The sequence below is a fragment of the Columba livia genome, chromosome 3 (genome assembly GCF_036013475.1).
Source record: "Columba livia isolate bColLiv1 breed racing homer chromosome 3, bColLiv1.pat.W.v2, whole genome shotgun sequence".
Classification (NCBI taxonomy): domain Eukaryota; kingdom Metazoa; phylum Chordata; class Aves; order Columbiformes; family Columbidae; genus Columba; species Columba livia.
Window position 1 is genome coordinate 102,531,114 of NC_088604.1, and position 26,828 is coordinate 102,557,941.

Consider the following 26,828-nt stretch of genomic DNA (forward strand, 5'->3'; position numbering starts at 1 on the left):
GAACAGGAGACGTGATTTTTAATTTTTCAAGCATCTCTCCAAGAAAAAATGATAAGCAGACCATAAACATAATATTCTCCAGCATACAGTGGTAAAATCTGAAGTCCAACACACTTTTTAAAAGCCTCTCAGACCAGAGACGTGGCAGCTGCGCCTGCGGTCACGCAAACAGGCTGCCCTTCCAGCAAGGTGCCCTCAGCACCCCACAGGGTAACACCTGGCACAGAAGCTACAAACACTGTGCTAGGATAAAGGACCAGCACTGCAGATATTTAAAGTCATTGGGAGACAATCCCATTACTTTTACCATGGAAAAAAAGAAAAAACACAAACAAAAAAAAAACACACACAAAAAAAAAAAAAAAAAAACACAAAAAAAACCACACAAAAAAACACAAAAAAAAATCCTAAGTTTCCCATTCAGCTTCAGATGACCACTCTGTATCTTACTAGCCTTCAGGAACCAGCAAGCATACTTCATTCTTAATTTCTTAAAGATTTGATCTGTCTTTTCCCTCAGATAATTTGAGAGCCAAGTAAGTAAATACCACTATTTAATTTCTTCTAAAAAAATACTTACACACATTCATAATTTATATTGTACTGACACTTGACATCTCACAGAAACTCACAGAAGAGTGTATTTAATTATGCTGACCATACACATATAAAAATCTTGTTTTTATATAAAAGTACTTTAGCTTTTAAGCCTGGATCATAATTCAGTGTTTCTCATTTGACAGTTGTAACTGTGCTAACTGGAACACACACTTAAGGAGATTCAACATAAAACTGAGAAAGGATTGCTATTTTTCTTAAAAAACATGACAGTGTCACAACCGTTTTCCAGAAAACATTCAGGCTATTTCTTTTCATAAACAGGAAGTTTCTTCTACCCATTGTATCAAAAGTTATAGCTATTTGTAAAGTTTATCAAAAGATAGCAGTTTCATTCCTTTAATATTGAATACGTAACTAACTTGCTATCTAGTGACTTACTCCGTGCTACGTTAATCAAACTTCCTTAAGAACAGAAACAAGAGACCATCCAGAGATGCCAAAGAACTCTATGTGGCTGTACAGGATAACAACAGAATAAGAAAAATTGAAACATTAAAAAATTGTGTTTAAAATGTCACTTTTTTTTTCCTTTAGCAGGCTTAGCAAATAAGGCAGAATCAATCTGGTCTTTAGATAGACCTCTCACTGAAAAAAGCCTTGCTGCTCTTTCCTTCAAAGTTCCTCCACATTTCAGTCCTAATGACATCAATTCCATCTTCAGTCTGTCTAAACCCAGGGCTTCCATTTCAGCAGCAGAGTTGAATGCCAGCAGGTCTATTGGTTCCACCTCCTGCAAAGAGAAAAACATGCCATCAGACTGTTATTTGCTTCCTGACTTGGGGCAAGAACAAGTATAGACACAACGTTTCACTTTACAGAAAACCTTCAATTAGGATTATCTTAAACTCCTAATTACTTAATAAAGTTAATAAATGTCTGTGTATATGTTGGATATTCTCATTATTAGCAGTACTTATGCTACCCAGGTAAAGTATTATTGCATCATGTACAAGCAAATTGAAGCTACCTGGCAGCCTAATTGTAAAACATGCAAATCTTAGCAGATATAACACATCCAAGAGTGGGGCGTGCATGCCCAGGTGAGCTTTGTACCCAGTGTCCAACTCTGCCGCCACAATTCTACTCCTTGCAGTGCCTCTGCTAGCTAAAGGCTTGCATGTCCAGACAAGCTGCAGATGTGCTTAGACTTGCAATGTACACAGCCTCCAAGACAGAAGCACCAGTCATTTTAAATTATATAAACACTGCTGAACTTTAAAAATCATTCCACTAGAATGAACACATTCTACTTGCAATAGAGGAATGCCAATAAAGTTAAAAAAAAAAAGTATTTAATCCTATTCCTCTAGAAACAAAATAGCCGGCATTTGTTTCAGCCCCAGGGAAGTTAAGTACTCTCAAGAAAGTGGAATTAAAAACAACAGCCCATCATCTCACCTAGCAGTTCAGTAGCTTAGCCTTTGCTTCCAGAGGCACAGCAAGTCTAACAGCCCCTTTTTAGCCAAATGTAGAATATAGCCAATATGCCCCCAGCAGGAGCAGGAAGGTGCATGAATCGTTATTTCTAAGGTAGTTACACTGTAATTACAGAAAGATATAAAAGCACTGTCTTTTAGTAAGATTAACAAAAAAAAACAAGTTCACATCTCATCCTGCCACAAGAAAATGGACTAAAATTTCATCTTAAAAGGAAATTAGTACATTTGGAGCATAACTGAGAATGAAAGGGACCTCTATATATTGTCTAGTCCAAGCCCAGGGTCTTGTCCACAAAAGAACACGGACAAAGACTGGATAATTCAAATGCCGGAATTTACTAACACACTAAACACTAACATCAAACATTTACACACTAAAAAGGACACAAAAATCCAAGCCTGTTTCATTCAATACTTAACACACACATCAGTTGTATCATGCTGGAGTTAAAGGGACTTCAGAGCAAGTAATACTACCACTAGGAATGAGACCGCTTCATTATGAACTCCGCAAATACAATTAATGCTAGCAGAATTATAACCTTTGTCCCACCAAGCATATAAAAACAGACTGGTTGCCTCATTATTCTCATCCTACTTAAAAAAAATCCATGAAGGACTACTATTAATATAAAAATATCTCCACCTGCAATAACAATCTGCCACAGCATTGGTGGAGTTTCCTGTTCTAGGAATAGAGCAAAAGGTAAACGGTGAAGAATGGTAAACATCCTGTTTAAAATTTGCCAGCTCTAATAGTATAGTAGATGAAAAAGTTCTAGGTTATCAGATTATATCCTTGTTTTTTTTTCCATTTGACTGTATTAAACTTTTTGATAATAATTCAGTCATTGGCAGTGGCAACCGATGGTAGACTTTCTGCTCAAGCTGAAACAAGACAGAAAAAGCCAAGCAACTCCCTGGCCCCAAAAAAACTCCACATTTTGTTTCACTGCTAGAATTAAGCCTAGATACATTAAAGCCCCCCAAATTTAAAAGTAATATTATACAAGGGGCAATGAAGCACAAGTATTGGCACCTTTTACTGTCAAATATTAGTTAGGCTTTCATCACTTCAGTGGGAGAAGAACTGAAGTTTGCACCTGACTACTAGGGCTCTCTGTGAATTAGACTCAAGTCTTTTTGTAATAGAGACTAAGAAAGACAAAGCAGCTGAATGGCTTAGGGGACATCTACTTGGAACATCTTTTATAATTTAAACGTTGACATCAATTATAAATATTACGGTCAAATTATGTTATCAATAAGATTGGTAAAATCCGACAGTGTTTGGTAATGTCTCTAAAAGTATTGGTAAGCATCTTTCTACAAAAGGGTTTTATTTTCCTTCCCCTCGACCCCCCAGTAAAGAATTTTGGATCCAGAATGTATCTATTTATGTACAAGGGGGGAAAAAAACCAAAAACCCACAACCAAAAAACCCCAAGGGGAAACATGGATCTCAGGAAAGACAATACTAGACAGAGAAGGGCAACTGCATCTTAGTAGAAACTCTACAATATTAAAATCTTAACCTTCTAAAGCTCTTCCTTGACCCGTTCTACTTAGCATCTTTCAAGACAATGCTACTGTACTATAATTCAACTTTCTCCATGGAGACACTGTCAACCAAGAGCCTTCTTTGGCTGCAGTTTCTATTAACTTGCTACATTCCATTTTCCTAAGTTGTACAATGCATCTTTAGTTAAGCTGCTTTTCCTTTTAACCTTGGGATTTTTTGTGCTCTGAATCAAACTCCAGAGATTCTCTTAGCTTGTTATGGAGACTATGATTCTAATTCAAGCATTTACATCTAATGCATTGAAGTCATAGGATACAAATCCCCTCCTCTTTTCTGCAATCCAGAAAGGGAAAAGTGATTGAGTAAAAGCAGCAGAAAAGATATATCACATTTTGTACTGCTTCATACTTACTGTGCTCTGTAACTGGTTTGTTTCTTGTGCTTTAGAAGAAACATTTCCTTGTTCCTCTTCTTTCAGAGCCTGGGTTACCTCACTCTTTCCTTGGGCCTCTTCCTTCAAAGGCTTTGTCACTTCACTGTTTTCATCAGCTGAAATTTCAGTTTGCCCACCTGCATGTGTTTCTCCTTGCACATTTCTTCCAGTACCTTCTGGCTGCTCTGGTGGTTTCTCATTTGCACTGGTAGCTGGACCATCCTCTACAGAATCCACAGAGCTACTTGAGCATTCATTTGGATTTCCAGCATTTTCATTAGATTTGCTGCCTGATGGACAACTTCCATCAGATGTATGAGGGGAGTCATCTTCACTGTCATCCTCACAATCAGAACTGTCACGATCATCCAATCCTTCAAGTCCCAGCCTGGCACAATCAGTACATTACTAATGAATACTCATACACTTACACTTTTTTTTTTTTTTTTTTAATATTTTGATTATCACACTTCTCTTTCTGAAACTCACTTCAGAGAGCTGCAGTGAACTACTATAGCAGCTATTTAGGATAGTTTAGTACATGGAAGAGCTGGTAATATTGAACATTCCCCCCAAACAGGCACCTTTTTGAAGCATTCCCAGTACAGAAATGTGTGCTACCTACTGCTACTCCAAACACCACTGGAATCATTAAGGCTTCTATTTCATATTATGTTAGCTGAAAAATGCCAGGATTTTTTTTTTTTTTTAATTCAATGTAGGTTTAAATCATTAACAAAAAAAAGGACAATGAGAGATAATAGAATATAACCGTATTAGAAAGTTCAGGGTGGGACGGTACCTAGTTCTGTAAATAAAGTATATCTGCTCCAGCTGGGACAGAATTATATTAACACAGCAACATTTACTTCCAGTTCTCCAATTTAATCAGTTCGATGTACTTATTCCTATTTAAGTCTACATCACAAATAAGATGTTGCTTACTTGTATGTACTTAACGTTTCATCCTGTTCAAGGCTTAATACTTGAGTATAAAAACAAGGCATAATGCTTACCAAAAGCACTTTCTTTTTCGAGGTTTCGTTCCATTCTTTCCAGATTCACCTGGACGCTTCCGACTATCGCCACTTTCTGGTGACACTATTTTGCTTGAAGTAGCCTGCAATCCTTCAAAACAAAGTTAGAAGTCTACTTCATTAGTACATAATTCATACATGTTGTAAATTCTACTTAAGTTTTAATTTCAGATGCAATTTAAAACACTAACTGAAAATAATTACTATTGTTGCACATTTATGTAAACTCAAAGTTTCAAAATAAACTCAGCAGCAGCAAAAGCTCTCCTACACTGCTTTAATAAGGCACAGAGTTCATAAAAATTAGATTCCTGAACTAAACTCTCAGATTCTACGTCCCATCCAGCTTCAAGTTTCACCACCAAGCTGCCAGCAAGGAAACAATCTGTGGATAAATAAAATAACTACAAAGAACAGTGAGTAAAACAAGGTATTTTGTAGTTGGTTTAAATTTCTAGTTTTTACATAAGACCTTTTCATATTTTATGATTTCACTGAAAATTATGTAATTCTTATAGCTGAACTAGCAACACTATCTTCACAGAATTTTGCTTTTACTATGACACTATAGCACAGAAAGATGAAGTTATCTGTGTTACGCTGTTCAATGCAATTTAAGAGAAACAGCAGCCAAAGAGGAAAAATTAAGTGCAACAAATACTACCAGAATTTAGAATTTCATTCAACTAAGTTCCTGTCAGGGTTTGGTTTGTTTTTTTTTTTAATTTATTTTTTCCTACTGGAGTGAGGCTAAAGGGACTTATAGTTTGCCTTATTTTTGGAGGAGAGAAAGTTAGGTTAAACTGCAATACCTTTAAGGACTGAATCTTCTAGTCGCTCAGCCATTTCATGACACTGCTGCAGGTAGTCTGGATTTGTGAAACTGTGCTTTGGCTCCGCAAGTTTCCGCTGCAGCCTTTCCAAGCGCCTCTGCTCTTTTTCTGCTTCCCGTTCTGCTTGCTGCTTCACCCATTCAGCCATCCTGCAGGTGACAGAACCATGAAAATGAGAGCACTCCCAGCATTTCACGTAATATCAGTTTGCTGCTTTGCAACTACTGAATGCTTCTACCACCTGTTCGGATAGGAGACAATGGGAAAAGACAACTAATAACACACAGGGGAATTACTGAAGGAATATACAGAGATGCTGCTAGAGCAAAGAGAGTAAAGTTTGGTTTGGAAGCCAGGAACAGCAGTGAGATTGTATATCCCCAATTTCAGTCTCGCAGCTTCAGAGAAAAGAACTGTGAGAATTTCAGATGAGAAAACCAAGATGTGCTGAACAGTCTCTCAGAAGTAGGCAGAAATACAATCACATCTATTTTGCAGTAACATAATTATAGTCAGAAGACCCCCAGTCTGTGCTTAAGATCTCACTTTCACTCTTTCTAGTATGCAAAATAAAATTTCATTGGTACAACTGCCTGTCATTTGACCTCTTTTGTTAACAGTAAACTACAGTCAGTTTATTTTGTAATTCTAGCTTTGAAGAAAATGCCTTACGCTTTTTCATGATTGACATCTCGAAGTCTCCTTCCACTGAGATCTCGGCAAGCCTCTCTGTTTGTCGTCTTTTCAATCTGAGCACCAAGTGCTCGCAGCATAGAGCCAAACCCTGAGAAAAAAAGTAATAGAGAATTAGCTAAACAGAAACAAGTGGAGATGAGCTAATACACAACAAAAGAATCAGTTAGGGAAAATTAATACGGTTAATTCAACACTTTCTTCTCCCTCAATGCAACTGAAATAAAGGGCAAGTTAAAAGTTGCAACATGTCAGAGAACTGTAATGGAGTGAAATGCTGAAACACTGAGTGAAAAAAAGTATTCAGTGTTTACCACTCATCTCATTTTTGTACTCCTGATATCACACCAGATGGACTCAATTTACTAGAAACTGTGCAGTGCTTCTCACATGGAAGTCTGTTTCTGGATTCCTCAGCAAAATGGTTTGAAACCTTTTTCATCTCAAGATAACATTTTGGGTCCTTTCTAATTTAGCCAAGATATATACACCTCCCCCTTAAGCCCCTACCAAACTCAAATCCCCTTTTAAAAATCTGACAAGACAAAGAAAATAATTTTTTTAGGAGACAGCCTTAGCCACTTCACCAAGATGATAATGATGTATAAGGTTATGCTGGAAAGCACCCCAAAACAGATTTCCATATACTCCTCAGCACTAATTAGTCATAGGCAAGACCACTAATTTCTTTCCTTCGGTCCTACCTTATGTTGTCTACAGAGAAAAGACACTTTTTAACTACCTCAAAGAAGCACAATGTGATTTAATATTAATATAATCCTTCAAGCAATTTGAAAGTGCCAAACACTGGTTTTTAACTAGAAGCTGAACAAATCTTTAAGGGACGCTACAAACAGTAGCAAATCCAGACAGTGTGCTGTAACATGAGGCAGAACGCATATTATGTTCAACTAATAAAACCAATTGCTGCCATTGGAGAGGAGAATTTCTGTAGCTCGTGAAACATGCTACTGAATTTTACTTTCTGAAGAATGCAAACCTCGCTGCTTCACCTAGCCAGGCACAGTCCCAAAAATTAACAGCAATAGGTTCATTAAGGTCACAGGAGCTGAATTAGGTCTGATAATAAAATGTTCAATTCTCTTGTAAGCCTGCACAGTCTGTATCCCTTCTAGATCATACAGTATGTTCTGACATGTGTTTGTTTGCCTGTTTTTATCATGCATTTAAGTTATAAAGTCAAAACAAAAGCCAGACTTTAGAAAGCAGACAGAATTGTTAAAGAACAATTTTAAACTGACCCCAATGGCACCTCAGTATCTCAGAGTGAGTCACAGAACACATATCCTGTGTCATCCCAGGATAACTGAAGCTGATAGACAATAGCTGAGAAAGAAGCATCCTATACTATGAATTTATACCATATACGCTACTTTAGGACACGTAAAGAAACCTCAATACCTCATAAGCCATAACAACAATAATTATTTCCAGTTGTATCTACAACTGAAAAAGGCAAAGTAAGTTGCTGCAGTCTGACACAAGGCTGCACAATTATTCAGCACTTCAGCTCACCAGCTGGAAAATTCTGAGAACTGGATTCAAAAAGCAAACACAGTGACTCCAATTACACTCAAACACTCTGCTAAACTTGCCTCATCCATTATGTGCCATTTTAGGGAATGCCCATGTTGGCAGCGGCTGTATCACTTTATATAGTTAATATACATCTTCCGTAACACGGTTAAAATATTTTGTCAACATAAGGAGTCTAGTTTAAACCGAATTATTTAGTTCTTAGGCCACTGAGATTGTGGCATTTATATGCTTTTTAAAATAAGACAAGACAAAAATCAATTAGGTCATATAACATACTCAAATAGCAGACTATTTGGACCTGGAATATTTGTCCTACATGACCATGAATGAAACTGAGGAGGCCTTGAAGCTTGGTGCTTTTAAACACAATTTCAACTCTGAAGTCACTTTGATGCATGATACAGACTTCTGCTAGTAGAACTAAGCTGACCAAGGATGCACAGAAGGGCTTTGACAGCAAAGCTGTTAGCTGAACTGCTGCTTCCCTGGCCAATTCTTACCTTTACACATAGACTTTGGTTTCAGCTCTCAGACATTATACCACAGTCATCCACATTACAAGAGATCTACTAACAGATGAGCACTGCCGCTATCAGTACAGACTATGGTATAATAGAAGTTTTTTTAACCTAAGAATCTAATCAATAACAAGCAGTTAAGCAACAAACCTCCTTTTCCACCACAAAGTCTTGGTTCCAGACTATAAACAGCTCCATTCTGCAATACATCTTCATCATTAACCAGTCGTCCATTACATTTCACGTACAAACTCTCTTCAGGAATATTCTAAAACAGAGCAAAATTGAACCATATGATTGACTGAAAAAGCAGCATTCTGACAAAACAAATCATTAAGGAGCAGCGTTTCCTTCCTTACTGTAGGGACAGAGGGGAAGCAAACCAGATGATGTTAAAAGCATAAGCATTCTCTGTGGTACTTAAATGCTTGTTTAGTGAAGGATTAAACACAGACTAAAATCAGCTGGTAAATATGAATGGGGAAAAGCCGTGCTGTGAGAAAATCTACACTAGGTGTTCAAATACTCTATATTAAAAAAAAAAAAAAAAAAAGGGAGCAAAAACAAACTCACATTTTTGGACTGTAAAGAATTCAAGACTGATCTCTTCAATATATATCACAGAATGTTAAGGATTGGAATGGACCCGGAAAGATCATCCAGTCCAATCCCCCTGCCGGAGCAGGAACACCCAGATGAGGTTACACAGGAAGGTGTCCAGGTGGGTTTTGAATGTCTCCAGAGAAGGAGACTCCACAACCTCCCTGGGCAGCCTGTTCCAGTGCTCTGGCACCCTCACTGAGAAGAAGTTTCTTCTCATATTTAAGTGGAACCTCCTGTGTTCCAGTTTGCACCCGCTGCCCCTTGCCCTGCCATCGGTTGCCGCTGAGAAGAGCCTGGCTCCATCCTCACGACACTCACCCTTTACGTATTTATACGTGTATCTGAGAGACTATAGGACTCTCGTGACAAACCCTCCTGCTCAGCTAAGCGACCGCAACGCGAAGAAGCACGCCCGCCATCGCGACATCCCGCCAGCCGCCTCAGCACCGCAACGAGGCCGGGGAGCGGGCCCGGGCAGCCCCGCGGCCTGCCAGCCGGTACCGGCAACCTCACCCCGCCACCGCAGCCCCGCAACCGCTTCCCCCGCTCCCCCCCTCCACTCACCAGCGCCCGGGCGCGATCGCGGAGAAGGCCGCGCACCGAGCCGTCGCCGCCGGAGGGGAGCGGCAGGAGCCGCGCCCGGGAATCCAGCGGGTCACGCACCAGCAGCGCCATCGTTTCCCCTCAGACGCCGCCAATGGCCGCCGCGCACGCGCCTGTGACGACAGCGAGCCAATAACGGCCGGGAGGGGGGAGGAGGAGCACGGGGCGGAGGAGGAGCACGGGGCGTGGGGGGAGGCCGCTGAGGCGGAAAGCCGCAACGGCCTCCAGGCCTCCGCCCCCCTCCCCCCCCACTCCGGAAACGTGCAGCTGTTAAATTGTCCGATCAAATATGGCGCCATTTTCCTGTAAGGACCTCTGGAGATCATCCAGTCCAACCCACCTGCTAAAGCAGGTTCACCCACAGCAGATCACACAGGAACTTGCCCAGGCAGGTTTTGAATGTCTCCAGAGAAGGAGACTCCACAACTTCCCTGGGCAGCCTGTTCCAGGGGTCTGCTACCCTCAAAGGAAAGATTTTCCTCAGGGACTGGAGCACTGGTTAGGAGAAAATGTACACCTCTGGCTCTCCAGAAGAGGGCACACACAGAGGCTTGGTGGTGACCCAGTCACTGTAACTATTGCATTCAATAGTGGTGGCTTCAAACCCCCTCTATGTCTTCAACATAACCATCCAGCTGAGGGCACTGAAGGGGTGCAAAGGTTGAGTGTCACAAGGATGGAGCCAAGGCTCTTCTCGGTGACAACCAGTGATAGGACAAGGGGTAATGGGTATAAACTGTAACACAGGAGGTTCCGCTTAAATATGAGAAGAAACTTCTTCACAGTGAGGGTGCCAGAGCACTGGAACAGGCTGCCCAGGGAGGTTGTGGAGTCTCCTTCTCTGCAGACATTCAAAACCCACCTGGACACCTTCCTGTGTAACCTCATCTGGGTGTTCCTGCTCCGGCAGGGGGATTGGACTGGATGATCTTTCCAGGTTCATTCCAATCCCTAAAATTCTGTGATTCTGTGGGTCGCTACCAGCTGTCTCTGCTGGGAACTTCGGCAAACACCAGCGAAGACGTGGTTGGGCTGCCCCCCCTCCCCGAGATCTGCGGTGCAATACACCCGTCACTGTGTTTCCAAATCACAGTGTTACCTGCGGTGCCTTTTTGTTTAGCAGCAGCATGGACGAGATTTGTTGCTCATGGCATAATCTGCCCCCACCCAAGGGGAGCTCCCCTGCCAGGGTGGCCTGTGGCACCCTGAAAATACCATGTTAGCAAGCGAGATAGACACATATATCAGAGCATGTGGCTAAATTCAGGCCTTAGGTATCAACGCTGCTTTAAAAAGACGGGGCTCATGTCTTAGCTGCTTGGCTGTTCTGGAAAGTTTGGTGCTGTGGCTGTTGCACCCTTTTTGCTTGCAGAATTGCTGTGCTGCTTGGCCAGGCCGGTGTGAGCACGGAGGGGTAGCCCTCATTCCTGGCCATCTTAAGTCAATGTGGTAACAAGGAGGAAGCAGGGAAACAAAGGGGCATAGAGGTGACTTGACCCAGAAGTGCGGACTTCACTTGCAAATGTAAACAAATTAGTAATAATTTAATTACGGGGATCTCCCCATGGGCTTGTCTTGGCCAACTCACAAATCAAACTTTGCTCACCCTTTCTTGTGCTATATTAATTTCAGCTAAAATATTTTCACAAAGCATTTTGACCCAGTTTAGACAGTCCCTTATTGACTTTACTTTCTATAACAAGTTGATGTTTCTGAATTATGTATCATGATGCCACAGTGCAACCATTCAAACCTGACTGATGTCTGTGTAGCCTGGAAAAGCTGTGGTTATTTTGTGCTGGATCAGGCCCAAATTCGGTTGTATTTTAAGTCACGTGGTACTGCTTGTTTAATTTATAATCACATGCCGTATCTGCGGAATGCTACCTGCTGTTAAATTCCACTAGATTTGGGGTATTTTCATTCATCTGCAGTATCTGATTGAAACATAATTGGAATATACGAAGCATGCACATATACATATGCAGATGAATGAGTATTTTCTTAGGTCTGTGGGATTTCAGTTGCATTCTGAGGGCATGATTCATTTCCTCCCCTGAAGCTCCAGCCGTTGGCACTGAGGATGTGGAGCTTGTCAGTACGGGCGGAGTTGTCCAGGGAGGAGTTGGGCCGCAGGACTGTCCAGTGAATGGGCTGAGTCAGTGTAATTATTTTCCGAATGTTTCAAACTACTCTTATATCCGCGCTGATGAATTCCTGGCCCTGGTGAGCACCAATGGAATTATAATTTCCCAGTGGGGAGTATCTTAGCTAACACATCACAGGGAAAAGTGGACCAAAAAAGAGGGCCCAGTGCACCCTGAGAGGAGGTGTGTGCCAATGACAGCTGCCTGTCATGACTCTGACACCTGGATTCTGCCTGCACATACAGGCCAAAGCTGCGATACACCTGTGAGCAGCAGACCTGACAGCAGTGGAGTCATTCTGACGTAAATCAGGCCCTTTGCAGATACGTTGCCACCTTCGTTTTGGGCTACGAATGCCACACTCTGTCGGTTCTAGGTGGCCGTATCTGGGTGGCTGTATCTAGGTGACTTATGCAGATCCTTGTGCATAGTCAGGCTACAAGCAGGTGACACCTAATAGCCTAGAGGAGTAGTTTTCTTTCAGCTTGGTCCTGCAGCAGTGCTAGATAGATAGTCCCCATCCTCATGATTTATGCAATGCTGTTTAGCTGGTGCCACGTTAATGTCAGTGGGTGAGTGTTCCTCTGTCCCTTGTTCTTGATTACATTTCTCTTCCTAGAACTCATCAAAAGTCTACTGCCTTGCCCCTCACAAAAAAACGCTAAAGCCAAAAAGGCTATTATAATTTACCATTTGAAATTTGTTTTATTAGAAATATTATTCTCTTGATAAAACAATGATCAGTCGCTGATTCTGCAGTGGTGTTTTAGACTTAATTAATAAATCATGATTGCCACTTTTCATTTAGAAATGATTTTAAGGACATAATTAAACCTGACCGCATCCTTGCGGGATAAGTAAGTACTCTGACTTTTTAAATAGTGACACTCGGGCAAACTGGTTATACCACTTTTGGAAGGACCAAGACTGGAATTTAAAACTTCTTGGTATCTTGACGTAATTTAAGAGAAGAGACTAACGATCCTTTTATTATTTCATTATGATATCCGTGCATGTGATGCCTGAGTTATTGGGTGTGGTTCTGTGGCCTGTAATATGCAGTATGTCAGACTAGACTATTTTCTGCTTAAAATCTGTTATTTGATTTAACATAGAACAGAGTTTTTACAATATCTGGAACAATCAGATGTGTAACTGTCATAATGCTGTTATTTGTTAATTCACTCATTCATTCATTCATTCTTATTGTTTCCTCCAGTATATTCCATTTTAATACTAGTAGGAGTGCTTTATAGTGCTCAATAACGGTCTGTCAAGAGCAAGATCACGTTATGCAAGACTCTGTACTGAGAGGAGGCGTAAGATACTCATTGGCCCTGGAATTCTAATCTGCACATGAAAGATGCCTCTGGGAGTGAGGAACACAAACCCAGCTGTTCACAAGGTACCCAGGTTGACAAAGGATGGGTCAAAAGTTGCTCCGATAAGAATTCAATGTTCCTCACTTCTAAAAATCTTCCTAGACATAGGCAAGAGAAGGGATGAAAGATACCACTTAAAATATGAAACAGTTGTGTATGTTCCTTTTAGCATATTCGAAGTGTGCAGAGATATTAACAAAGGTAAATTTTGCCCACTGAAGTCACTTCAAGAATTTGGAAACATGTCTTTTAAGAGGGGGTTTTCTGTCTGCTAGACAGTCATTCATGTGCTGTCATAGATATGGAGACTGGCTCATCTGGAAATACTTTCTTTTGCATCTTAATGGTCTCCCAACATGTAAGTTGCAGATAATATATTCGCAAGACTTAAATGTATTGCGCACTTTCATATTATTTTTGCGTGGAGGATCAGGAGATGATGAAAAGAAACCTTTGTGTGTATGTTTTTAGGAAAATAATTAAGATATTGTATGACATGAGGGAACATTTTTTACTTCAGAGACTATGACATCATACTGTTTGACAAAAATGTAATTAGCCGTAATGAATCTAAGTTGATATTTGCAAGTGCAGCTTCCTGCCAAATGTCAATAGTCATCTGCTTCAGTTTCTGTGTCATCAGTGCAATGAGTAGAGGCAGTGTGTTAAGATACCTGATACTGGGCTGGGAGCAGGGGGAGCAGAAATACAAATGTTACGTTACTTATACTACCCTTGTATTAATACACTAGCTACTGTTAAATGTACTTGTTGTCTCACAGTGAATGGATAGATATCAATCTCCTAACAAGTCCGTGATGAATAAATGTATTTTATTCTTCTTATAGCCAACTGTTGGCAATAATGCATATACTTAGACATAATCAAGATTTTTAAATGCTGTAAAACTGGTTTTGCCCTCACATTAGTCCCTTTGTTGTGCTTAATATCTTTGTCTTCATTCTATGGGTGGATGAACTATGAGTCCTTTATCTGCAACTTACATGTTGAGATACTATTAAGATGTAAAAGAAAATATTTCCAGATGAGCCAGTCTCCATATACATGATAGTACATGAACAACTGTCCAGCAGATGGAAAAGCCCCACTTAAAAGACATGTTTTCAAATTCTTGATGTTACTTCAGTGGATAAAATTTACCTTTGTTAGTATCTCTGCACACTTCCAATATTCTAAAAGGAACATACACAACTGTTTCATATTTTAAGTGGCATCCCTCATCCCTTCTCTTGTCTATGAGTTGTTCCTTGAACTGTGAGTCCTTTGGGGGAAGGAACAGCTATTGTTTTGCTCATATATATGTATTGAACCTGAGAAAATAAGATCCCTTTTTGTTTGACCTTAGGTATCATAATCACAGTCAGCCTTGTTAGTGTTAATAATAATTTTAAATTTGGCAGTAAGAATTTGAGATGAATCGGCTAATTAGACACCCAGGTAATACTGCAGAAGTGAATACTTCAGATTCTAAGATTTCCTTAACCTTGTGTCTCCTCTGATTTGCTAGCCTTAGTGCTTAGATTTGGTCTGTTCTGATTAATTTTCACTGAATACAGTCAGAGAGCGGTGAATGGGTTAGTTGTAGCGTATAGTATATTTTATAAGGAAACAATACCAAAAATAGGCCTCTGCCTCTTTACTTTTGCTCTCCCTGTAATGAAGCTAACTGCTTTTAATTATAGCTTGCAGAGACACTGTGCTGAATTACTTAATATCTGTGTAAGACCTGGATTCTAGTTTCTCAATTGGCATTTGAATGTTTGGCAGCTTCACAAAAATCCAAAGCTAAGAGTGAGCATACGGTACAAGATGTATATTATGTATGTGGTAGATCTCTGTTATCTGTCAGAGCCCTACGCCTTAAAGTTTTTGAGAAACAGGAGAGTGAAGCTTACACGCCCTTGCAGTGTGAGCTTTTTATACAATTGTGATGCTATTTGCAATAATCTGAAGCTCCTAGACCAAAGTAAGTTGTAATCTTCTTGAAATGATCAGCTGAAGAGGGGGAAAGAAAAAACAATAATAATAAAAAGAAAATTAAAAAAAAAAATATATATATATCCTCTTTTGTTTTTCAACTAAGATGAATGTTGATTTGGAAATGTTCCTTGCTAAAACTGAAGTTGCACTTCCAGTAGTTGGGAGGAGCTCCCAAATTACATTACCCCACCCACATCTGCTTACTTTCAGTTTACCTGGGGAGATTCTACAGGGGAACTGAAGGAGAAAATGAGGACAGCAACAAAAGGGAGAGCAAACTGGACAGGTCTAAAAAGACAAATTTAAAGCAGAGTGCCTCAAGTGGGCAAACCCTCACTTTTGGTTATGTTCAGCATGATTAACATCTGTGGCACATTGTAGGTGTTCTTAAGTCCTGTTTAAAGCAGATCATGTCATTGATTCATTCGTCCCTTGATAAAATGTTATTAGTAAGATCCTCGGCTAGTGTAAATTTTCAAAGCTCCATTGGCTTGAGGGAGAAAAGTCTTAAGGATCCAGCCCATCATGTAGAGAGGCCTCAGTCTTTGGGTGCTGAGTTTCACATGGCTTCCTTTGAATTGGATCATTATGAGCCCCACTTAACATTCAAACAACATCATTGCACTAGTAATATTAATCTCCTTGTGTCAGGAATGTTCTGCTAGCTTAAAGAAGACCTAAATGCATAATAATGTATGCAGGTGTTTATTTGTTTCTCTTTAAAAGAAACCATGCAAATAATTTTTAAGAAAAATGCTTGGGGTTTTTTTTGGTTTTACACAGTAAGTTCAAGTTAGAGAATATTGACATCATAACATTACAGACATATGTAGCTTCTTGTTGGCTCAATATTGGAATAGTTTGCCAATTTTTTTATACAACATCTTTTCGCACCCATGCAATTAAAATTAAATTGTTAGTATGATGTTGAAGGGATGTCACTGTTGTATTTTGAGCTCCCCTCCAGCTTTTCTTCTAATCCTTTCCAAAATGGAGGTAATTATTCGTCATCTATGAGGAATTTGTGATACGGCCCCTTGAGAACTTTCTTAAGTCATATGTATGTGAAGCCTGGAAAAAACATGTCCTCACATGGTTATATCTGAATATTAGCAACATGACAATGATACAGCTGTGCATTTGTTCCTCCGTGTTCCTGTCTGACTTGGGCTTTGGCCTAGAAGTGATGTCGGTGTCAGAATATGTCAGATTGCTTATTTCTCAAAGCAGAGTCTATGAATAAGTGTTGCTAGTGCGTGAAAGTCACAGTTGGAAAACTCTTGTTGACGGTAGGTGTTTTGTTTTTTGTTTTTCTCCTGTTGTTCTGTGTAGCAGGACATTACAGGAACAGTTTGTCAGGGGAAACCTTGAACCATGTCTCGCATCTGCAGAGCTGGGCATGGCACGGAGGTATGTCCACTGCATGTTTTGTGTGGGCAGCACTTCACCTCTACAAGTGATCTTGTGGTTCTCATAACCAGGAATCTTACATATTGCAGATGTGGCGTGGCCAGTCTTCCTGGCCCTCTGAGCCACATGCCAAAATTTAGGACTGCCAGGCAGCCAGCTCATTCTTCAGCGAGCCAAGGGAGAAGGGTGCTGTGTGCTTTTTGCAGGTGGGAAGTTACAGTGGCTCCCAGGAATGCTCACTGTCCATTGTGGGTCAGGGCTAGGCTGCAGGGTGTAACTTCAAGATGTGATGAAGCATGTAATGTCAACTTCACTATCACCTGGTAAAATACTCCCTCTCACAGTGGGGATTTGTCCTACACAAGAGCAGCCTCTCTGTTGGATGTGAGACAGAGTGCCAGCGTGGGATCTGGGCTCGAAAACCTTGTAGCCTAGGGGAAATGGGCTGGTAACCTCTCCTGCACTTTGTTGCTGAGGTTTCAAGTGGTGCTGCTTTTCTGCCTCTGACTTGAGATCCTTGTTCTGCAGTCCCTGTTAAACCCAACTGATGTTCTCCACTTTAGTTGCCTCGATTGCGACTTGTATTTTAACATATCACTCATATGCTTTATGTAGTACCCTATTGCCCCAAAAAGAAGACCTACCCCAAAAATAAGCCCTAGCATGATTTTTCAGGATTTTTGAGGATGCTCAAAATATAAGCCCTACTCCAAATATAAACCCTAGTTACAGTTCATTTAAAAAGTCAATTTAAATAGTGTCCAGGCAGCTACACATGTAAAAAAGTAAAATTAATTGGCAATAGAATGCAGCAGGATAGATAGACCCTTCACCAAGAAAAGCAGACACCTGACAGACAACTGATAGTTGCGTTGCCAATGTGCTACGAGCAGGCTACATGGGCAAGAGGTGCTCATTTAAGGAAAGCGCTATTGCTAGACATGAGAAATTGGGGCCAACGGTTGTAAGGAAATAGAGTCACAAGAGATTCACAATGGAGTTCAGGGTTTGGAGAGTTATGATGATGTTCCAGAGTGTGATGACATGACTATATTTGAATAGATGTTATTTTTTTGTTCAAGAATAAATGTAGATTGTAATTCATGGAAAAATAAGACATCCCTTGAAAATGAGCCCTAACGCATCTTTTGGAGCACAAAGTAATATAAGACTCTGTCTTACTTGCAGGGAAACAGGATAGTGCCAGGACTTAGCGTACAAAGCTTGTAGTGAGTCCCCACAGAACACAAGGTTTGCCAGAATCATGCAACATTAGCACATGGTAAATTGTGCATTCTCATTTGCCTTCTGTTACTTGCTTGTTTGTTTTGGTGGGTTTTGAGCTGCCAGGGGACCAAGCTCGTCTCTGCAAGCACAACTGCCTGATGCTTTCTTTAGAATTCAAAACCAAAAGATGAGATTTAGATGTCATCACCTGTCTGCAGGGATTTGGGGCTTTTACTAAAACTCCCCAAACTCACTGTAAAACTTAAGATGGAATTTTGTCAGCAACTGGCAAAGACGTAAAAGTGGTATATGAAGAATGGGTGCTGCCTGACAAATTCTTCTCTACACCAGGGATCTCTGGACTGCTTTAAAGCAGCTGGGCGCCGTGAAAGCAGCTTTGCAGCACCCGCAAAGAGAGTGACACCTGGCAGGCATTGTTTGATTGGAAGGAGCTACCTATTGCCACATCGTTCCTTTGCACTCTTTCTTCTGCTCCCTTCTCTATCACAAGACATGTGTGACCAGAACATGTTTAGGAGCCAGGAACTATTTCTAATTCTTGCTCTAACACCATCTTCTTTGTGACATGAAGGCAGGTATATGGGTATTTTTAAAGGATTTTTTAAAAAATAGCCTCTAATTGGAGTGCCCATATTTGGGTATGTAGTCAAAGGCATACTAGGCCAAATTTTCAGAAATGGTAAATACCTGTGAATCCTTTTATTTTCAGCTGGGATTGTAGATACTCAACGATGAGTAGTCAGGGCAAATTAGTTATTCTTTAGAAGGCTTAAATGTGAATTGTGTTACATAAGTTTTTAAGCACTAGGGAACTAATGAGCAGCACTAATATTAAGTACTATTCTTAACAGCAACTGCAGTTTTCACATTGAGGTGTGAATTTGAGAAGAGGAGGAGGAGAAATGAAGAAAAATTATCTAAAAATGTGGTACAGTAAAGTATAGTCTGCAGAGTGTGTGACTTATGAAGAATGTTGGGAAAATAGGAAGCTTTCATTTCTTTAAAAAACCTTAAAACTCTGTAATCTTGTAAGACTGAAAATAACTTAATTAACGTTCTTTGCTGTCGCTTTAAAAATATACTGTCTGCCACTCCATCTTCTCTTTCCCTTTTCTGCTGTCTCTCAAGAGACTAGTTCTCCAGAAGGTGGGTTTTGAGATTTGGGAGCACTTGTTAAGAAAGATGGGATATGGCAGAGCACTTCACAACTGGGTTAGGGTCACACCTCAGAACAGTATTTTCATTTATGAGACTTTCACGAATGAAGCTTGTGAAGCATCAATGCCATTTCAAGACAATCTTACTCTTGTGCTTTTACAAGGAAGTAGCAGATCTGTTTTGAAAGTAACCAGTCTGCAGAATACTGTTCAAGTAATATTGAGCATTATACCTGGTATTTTGGCCTGCTCTTTGCAGTTGGAGCCCAAGTACTGTGGTCTGTGCTGTTTGCATTTCAGTAAAGTATGGCTGAGTTTCACTCTGCTATCCCCAGGCCCATCATGAAGAAGAGATTCATATCTCATGAGACTACCCCACTGAGCAAAGAAATGAAATAAATAATATTACTCTTTCGGTTCTGCCAAGTATAGTAGCTCATAGAACCTTTCAAGGCAGTGTCAGCAAGGGCTAGAGACTGCATCAGTGCATGAAAAGACATCCTTTACAACAACAGCACTGCAAAATGAGGCCAATGTGAGCCTAATGGGTGGTGGAAAAGTGTGAGCCGCTTTTTTTTTTTCCCTTCCTAATGCAAGCCTGCAGGGGTTTTATTTTCCAGCATCTGTGAGTCTTGGGCCAAATCAGTTTGCTGAAATTCTCCTCCAACAGGAGCTCTGAGTAAATCACTGTAGTAGTAGAGATCTTACTTGGGAACCAATTAGAGCTTGTGCTGGTTGCTTCTCCTTGGCAGCTTTAATGAATCTATCAACACAGAAATACTAGGAAATAAAAGATTTTACTGTAGTCTCCATTAGGATGAAGCCCACAGGCTATCCAGTTCTTTCCACAGCACAATACAATGCTTCGAAAAGATGGAAAAGGTTGTTATGATAACTTAGTCATGTGTGAAGGAACAGGAGAGCTAAAATGAGTTAAATAATTTTATCGTACTGTAACTTTAGAAAGAAATATTCCCCAGAACAATTGCTCTTCCCTATACTGCAGAAAATCTTGCAGAAGTCAACTTAAAATATGTCTGTCAAGGTAAAGTAACTCAAGCCAGTACAGTAAGTTTCAAAATCTTGTATTTTCATTACAGAGAATTAACTCCCTTTTCTTTATACTTGTCCACCAGTCCTTTAAAGCAATGCTTTAGATATATTTTTATAATTAAAATTTCACAGCATATCTCTGAAATACGTTATGACATTTGATCATATTTTATCTAAAAATCACAGATACTCCTTGTCATATCAAATAATTTCTAGTCTTCGGCAAGGCTGTACAATAACCTCACAATTATGTGTTGTACCCTATTCCCTATCTGGTGCTAGGACTCCGTTTCAGTTAACCCTTTAGGGCACTCCAAACCAATAGTATTTGCTTAAGAAAAATAGTATAATGCTGTCCTGAGAAATGGAAGAAGAAAAGGCATAAGCTTAGAGAAGTCAATAAGAAGCTGAAGTTCTCTTGACAAGGGCAGGTCCATGATTGTGTAAACGTGTAGTGCTGTTTTTATTGTTAGTGTCCCTTGTCATCCCATAGATTGAAACAAATGAGAATATAATTATCCAATATTAAGCACATACAAAATGAAAATATAATATAAAATTCAGTACGACTGTTTAAAAAGCTACCTATATTTCTGTTTAAGATCTTTATAGTGTCAGTATAATAGGAACACTACTTTTTGGATGTGACATTTCAAGTGCCGTTTCCACCTTTAGATAATTAACTGTTGTGTACGAGCCCCTCAAAGCTGATAAGAAAAAATGGAGATTGTGATAATACAGCTACAATGCATCTTATGTACCTGGAACTGTTCTTAGCTATGTAGCAGGCAATTAAAGATACTTTTAACCTCCAGTCTTCAAAAGGCAATGGACTTTATATATATATACATATATATACACACACAAAGGAGTCTAAAATATTAAACATATTTAAAATGGTATTATAAACAAGCAAATAAGTAAAGAAGATAGGAATAGGAGTGGAGCTTTGGGATGTCATTATAGGGTGCTCTTAGAGGCTTTTGTGTAGCACTCTTTCCACCAGAAGAAACTCACTAGACCGTGGCAAAGAAAGAACTAACACTGGTTTATGTAATGTTATTTACTCTTTCATGTTCTGTAGGACCTCATTAGAAGGATGAGAGATGAGTTCCAGCAGTGCATGTATGTTAATAATAGGCAGTACAAATGAGATTATAATAAGAGAGTCCTGGATGATACATAGGGAATTAGAGCCCAGAGTCCATATATAAAAGCAGACATGTACACAGTGGAACTTGATAAGTTTTTGTAAGAGAGCAACCGCAAAGGTGGAGGCCAAGTCAAACTTGTCAAGCCTCCTAAAAATTAGTGGTAATCCAAAAAGAGAAGGAAAATTCAGGAATCCTGAATCTTATTCTCTGTGCTATTGTAGACTTGTTTGCACTCTCTTAGAACATTGTCTTTGAAATTCCTTTTGGGAGAAACTTTTCATTGAAACTGTAAATTTAAAAAAAAAAAAGGGTTGGAGGAAAAAAAGCAAAATGGATTTACTGTTCTTGGGTTATGAGACAATAGAAAAATGCAGTTTGTCTCCAAAATAGATTGTGCTGAATCCCCTGCACATGTGATGCTCAAATAGTGAAAAGTAGTACCTTTGACAGGACTGATAATTTTGCGTTTTAAAGTAGCTGTCTCTTTTAAGCTTTTCTAAAGAACCCAGGAATTAATATATTTTTTTCATTTACTCTTTCCTTGTTATTTAGGCAGGGGGACTTTCCTCATGGATCAGTCTTCAGGGAGACAATTTGGCACGTGTGTAGATTTAAGAGTATGTTTCTTCCATTGAAGGCCATGGAGCTTGAGAGGTGCGTAGAAGTAAACATGTGTCTGAGAGTTTTCTTTAAACAGTGGGGCCATAATATCTAATATATGTGAAGTATTTTAGAGAACAGAAAAAAGCAAGATATATGGTTAAAAGACACAATAAAAATAGATGAAAGGGAGGAAAATGCTGTTTCTACTACTACTATACAACTTCTTATCTGTATTTCCAGTAGGTGCCAATCTCTGAAGATAAGTGCACTGTACAGCTGCTGGTTTTGGCTGGTGTATTTTTTGCATATATATTAGCAGAGAGTATAAATAATACGAATGATAGATACGTGCACTGTGTGGTGTAATAGGCAATCCCGCATATTAAAGAACTGTGTGTTACAATGGCTGCTATTACAATGCTGTAACTTCTATGGGCACAAATTCATGACACAAAATTTCAAATTAAATAATAATAGAAAACTAGCTACACAGAGATCAAATTATTGTGAGTCATTTTGAGATTTTAAATGACTCGTACTTTCCTTCCTAAGTGCCAATGATTGCTAACTCTAGTAACTTCCTTGTAAAACCACTGGAAATAGTGTATTTTTACCTTTCATGTACATGATTATTTAGGAATACATTTACATCTGCACCAAAATGTGCTGTTAATACAATGTTAGGGTTACAAATATTTTCATTCTGCCAAAATACATCTTAAGATGAAGATAGTTTAAAAAAATTAACAGCATTTTGGACTTGGATATTGCTTTAATTTCCAGGAGAAGTTGTAACTGTATAGCAGCTGACGTTAGAAACTGGATGGCAGGTTGGCCAGGACTGGAGTGAGGATGGAGTAACACTGGACTGGGCTGTTAAGGATGAAGACTGGAACTGACTGGGAAAGGCTGTCCAGCCTGGGAGCTGCAGAAAGGCACACAGCAGGTGTGGGACTGGGACCAGCTGATAAACAAGGGGAAGGTGGGAGGGGTTTGGCATGAAAGTCAAAAGGATAAAAAATGGGGATGATAGGGTCAAGGAGAAAGGCGATGACAAATGAAACTGCCTGAGCAAATTCATTGAATGGAGTGTGTGGGGAACATGAAATCAGAAAATGTCCAGCAGGCTGCAAACTGGGGTGAGGAACAGGAGTGAGGATGCAGAGCTTGAATGCCAAGGGTGGCTGGAGGATCAATGAGTGAGAGACGAGAGATGGATCTGAAGGAGAACAGGAAGGGAGAGTTGGGTCTGGGAGGAGACGCGTCGAAGTAGGGGTCAAGTGATTGTTGTAGATAAATAAAGCTAAAATAAAGCTAAGTTTTTGCACTCCTTCCCCTGCAGAAATGTCTGAGTAGCTTTTTGCATAAAATGCAATCATCTGCAGGGACAGCAGTTGGACTCGATGATCCTGGTGGGTCCCTTCCAACCCGAGACATTCTATGATTCTATAATTCTATTAATAACAACCCAGACTTCCTCAGGATAGTAGGAGGGGACCTTTCTCTGCTTGTTGAGTAGGAACTAGACTAAGTCATTTGGATTTTTAGTTTGTGCTTTTTCGGGGGGATAGGAAAGAAGTATTTATTCTTTGATCAGAGACCATTTGGAGTTTGTTGGTAAACTGTGAATGTCTCTTGTAGTGGAAAATCTTTTTCGGATGTTTCTGACAGATGCCTGCAATGTTGCTTAAAACCAGTCATACACTGGCCTCACTTATTCTCCTTTGTCCAGGTAACTTTTAAAAAGGCACACTTCATCTGCTCCACTGTGTTGTGTTCTGGGGTTTGTAATCTGTGTTGTTGCAAAGGGCAGCAGCTGCTGCAGTTGTTTGTTGATCTTTGTGCACTCTGTGATGTTACGGGGTTGATCTGTCAGCTCTTTGGCCAACAGGGCTGGTGCCTTATACCAGCATTTGAAGCTGATTGGGGGCTACTTGGAGGACTTGAGATTGAGGCCTTTGCTCCAAAATATTTTATTTTCTAGTAACAATTCTGAAACAGTATTTTGAGCTTAATACAATGAGTTGCAACTAATCCAGCCTGATACAAAAAATGCCCAGAGTCTCCTGGTCAAGATAAGTGTTTCCCCAGAAGAGAAAGGTAAATGTATTATGGAAAGCGTATGCTACTTGAATAGCCAAAATGAGCATGAGCTGTGGAAATCTTTCTTTTTTTGCTGAATAAGGGCTGTGAAAGGCACTAAAAACCTCTCAGACAGCTTCCGATTTGGATGTTCTTCTTTTCTATCCATTATCGCTTGAGTCTTCTCTGGCTCTGATCTGGACCAGCTGTTTTCCACCCTAATCTTCTTTCCCAGAGTGATCTGGACATGTTCACAGTGGCGGTGGGGGTAACGCTGGGTACACACAAAGTGCTGCAGTTGTCCTTGGCATGTTATTGTTGGTTAAACCGGTGGAATCTCATTAGGTTAGATTTCTTCGTGGCCGCTTACAGGCGCTGACGGGTGGAAGATCCCTGTGGTCTGCAGAGATAAAGGCCTTCGGCAAGGAGGAGCGAAGGCTTATCAGCGCTGCTGGGGAAAGCAGAACGTCTGGAGTCTTTGAGGCTTTGGGCCAGCAGCGTGTTGGCACAAAATCGCATTGGGGATAAAGCTTAAAGGGCTGCCCCAGGGTTGTACATGTTTCCATATCCCTGGAAAAGCAGGTTTTTAACGGCGTTAATCAGCGACGACGAAACGAGGGTGCGGAAGTTGGTAATACTGGAAACGTTTTTCCTGATTGCGCATTTCTTGAGCATTTTAAATCGGCCGGAACTACCAGCGCTAGGCCAGGCAGCAGCGGTGGAGTCCTAGAGCAGAGACACAGCCTTGCTCAGCCCCCTGTTTCCCGCAGGAAAACACCTGGGTTCCCTCCGGGCGCCCCGCGGGGGAAAGAGACCGAGCGGGCAGCACCGGGGCCAGGACAGTCCTCAGGCCCCGCCCCTCGCCCCGCCTCCCCCGCGACGTCATGGAATTCCAGGCGCTCCCGCCAATGGCGGCGCCGGGCCAGCGGCGGGGGCGCGCGTCAGCCAGCCGGGCGCGCCGGACCCGGCTCGCCGCAAGTGGCCCCGGGCTCGGCCCCGCCTTGCCCCGGTCCCACCGGCCGAGCCAGGGAGGGAGAAGGACGCGGGGAGTAAGCGGGGAAAGCACGGCGGCTTCCTCCTGCCGTCCGAGCGTGTTCGGAGCTGAAGCTGACAGGGATGATCTGTGAATTGTTAATCCCCGGGCAGCTTCTTGCAGCTGGAAACTGGTGCTGCCGGCTTTTAACTTTTCCAGCTGCTCATTATGGGACGCGTGTGTTATGTCGGGAATTGATGCCAATTTCAGTGCCTGGCTTTTGGGGTTTATTTACAAATACTCCATGGTGTAATACTATACAGCCCTGAGTTCCCTTTCTGGCTCTCCAGTAAGGTGCTGTTCTCATAAAATACTATCAACAGATAAATTACTCCACTAATTCTTCTGTAAGCATAACTAAAATCCTTTATAGTTTATTTTTCCTGAGTCGCCTCTCATAAGCTCACCATAGGGTCAGAGGTGTGTGCCTGGTATATATCTACACCAGCCTGTGTAGTTCAGCCCATTTCATTTATTTGAGTACCAAAGCAGCCTACATCTATTTTAGCAGGGTGTTCGGTCCACAAGAACGCTTTTCCTCATCAGTTTTGATTAGCCCCAAGCAAATTACTCCAATCACATGGCTAAACTGCTTCTACTGCTGGAGGCAGCTGTGCCTCTGCACAAAACTGCATTACATCGTCATCCATAAGAAAGATTTTGCAAATCGAGTACAGCTCCTTCTCATACCTAAAGGACAGACAAGATGGTGGCACCAGTTTGCGTGCGTACAGAACCTGAAATGCAGTTAACAAAACTGCAAGTGACTGTTCAGTCATATTAGAGCAGAGGTTACTTTCCCATGGGGCATTTCATTTCTGACATTAACAGAAAATAAAGTAAGAGTGAATTTTCTCATTAAACAACATGGCAGCTGATACAAGTGGATGGGATCTGTTGGTGATGACAGTGCTAAATTTACAGTCACTTTTCTAATAGCTGCATTCAGGACTTGAAATAGTTTGACAGCACTGATACAGGGCACAAGACTCCTTTTCCTTCCCCAAACCTCCAGTTTTCCTTACAACATGTTGTGACTGCAGTTTGTTTCTGACCTCGACCATCCTCTCCTGTCCTTCAGCTCTTACTTTGCAGGGTGAGGAAGAGGAGGCTCCCATGTTAGATCCTCACTGGGTTAGCTTTGACAAGCCCTGTTTGTGGCGAGAATTCTGGAGTTACTTCTATGTAAAAAGCCAAAATAAAAACCACAAACAAAACATAACAAAACCCCAAAACAAACAAAATAAAAACAAAAGCAAACAAAACCCAAACAACCCCACCCAAAGCCAGTCAGACTGACTCTGGGGGACGACGAGGTGCTTTATACTTTGGGGAGGGTAGGAGCTGGAGCTGGCTCGCCCTGCAGCGCTGGCCCACCCGCAGCCCGCTGCTGGCAGCCCCCTCCCCTGGGGCTTGTTTTCCGGGTCCCTGTTGCTCCTGCCGCCCAACCGGCGGGGGGGACCAGACGCGCTAGGGGGGCGCTGGGGGCTACGGGCGGGGCGGGAGGGCGACGGGTGCCGGGCTCGGCGGGGCTGGAGCCTCCGTTCCGGTCCCCGCTTCTGTCCCCGCCGGGGAGGGGCGGGGGAGGGAATCCCCCCTCGCGCGCGCGGCGTGTCTTTTGTGTTTGTACACAGGGCGCCGAGGGGAGGGGGCGGGTCAGGGGGCGGGGCCGAGCCTTCCCTCCATTGTGCTCCAT

The 26,828-nt window shown here is 41.2% G+C and overlaps 1 protein-coding gene and 1 long non-coding RNA gene across 3 annotated transcripts; one reads left to right on the forward strand and one right to left on the reverse strand.

Moving 5' to 3' along the window:
* On the reverse strand, positions 1-10,037 carry SDE2 (SDE2 telomere maintenance homolog). Its single transcript, XM_065058610.1, has 7 exons — positions 9,824-10,037; positions 8,807-8,924; positions 6,558-6,669; positions 5,865-6,034; positions 5,032-5,143; positions 3,995-4,403; positions 1-1,351 (listed from the first exon to the last, which is right to left on the reverse strand). The coding sequence occupies exons 1-7, from the start codon at positions 9,932-9,934 to the stop codon at positions 1,136-1,138; spliced, it is 1,248 nt and encodes a 415-aa protein (XP_064914682.1). The 5' UTR covers positions 9,935-10,037; the 3' UTR covers positions 1-1,135.
* On the forward strand, positions 10,006-26,748 carry LOC135579132 (uncharacterized). 2 transcript variants are annotated; one of them, XR_010471644.1, is made up of 4 exons: positions 10,006-10,167; positions 13,229-13,414; positions 21,967-22,068; positions 22,801-26,748. It is a non-coding gene; the product is annotated as an uncharacterized LOC135579132 (long non-coding RNA). The 2 variants fall into 2 exon arrangements; XR_010471645.1 differs by lacking the exons at positions 10,006-10,167; positions 13,229-13,414 and adding an exon at positions 18,073-18,978.
* The last annotated feature ends 80 nt before the right edge of the window (positions 26,749-26,828 follow it).

Excerpts from the sequence above, each read along its gene's own strand:
- SDE2 (XM_065058610.1), bottom strand. The coding sequence starts at position 9,934 with ATGGCGCTGCTGGTGCGTGACCCGCTGGATTCCCGGGCGCGGCTCCTG. Across the intron at positions 6,035-6,557 it reads GATGTCAATCATGAAAAAGC|GATGGCTGAATGGGTGAAGC; the intron begins GTAAGGCATTTT and ends TGTCACCTGCAG. Across the intron at positions 4,404-5,031 it reads CGAAAAAGAAAGTGCTTTTG|GCTGGGACTTGAAGGATTGG; the intron begins GTAAGCATTATG and ends TGATTGTGCCAG.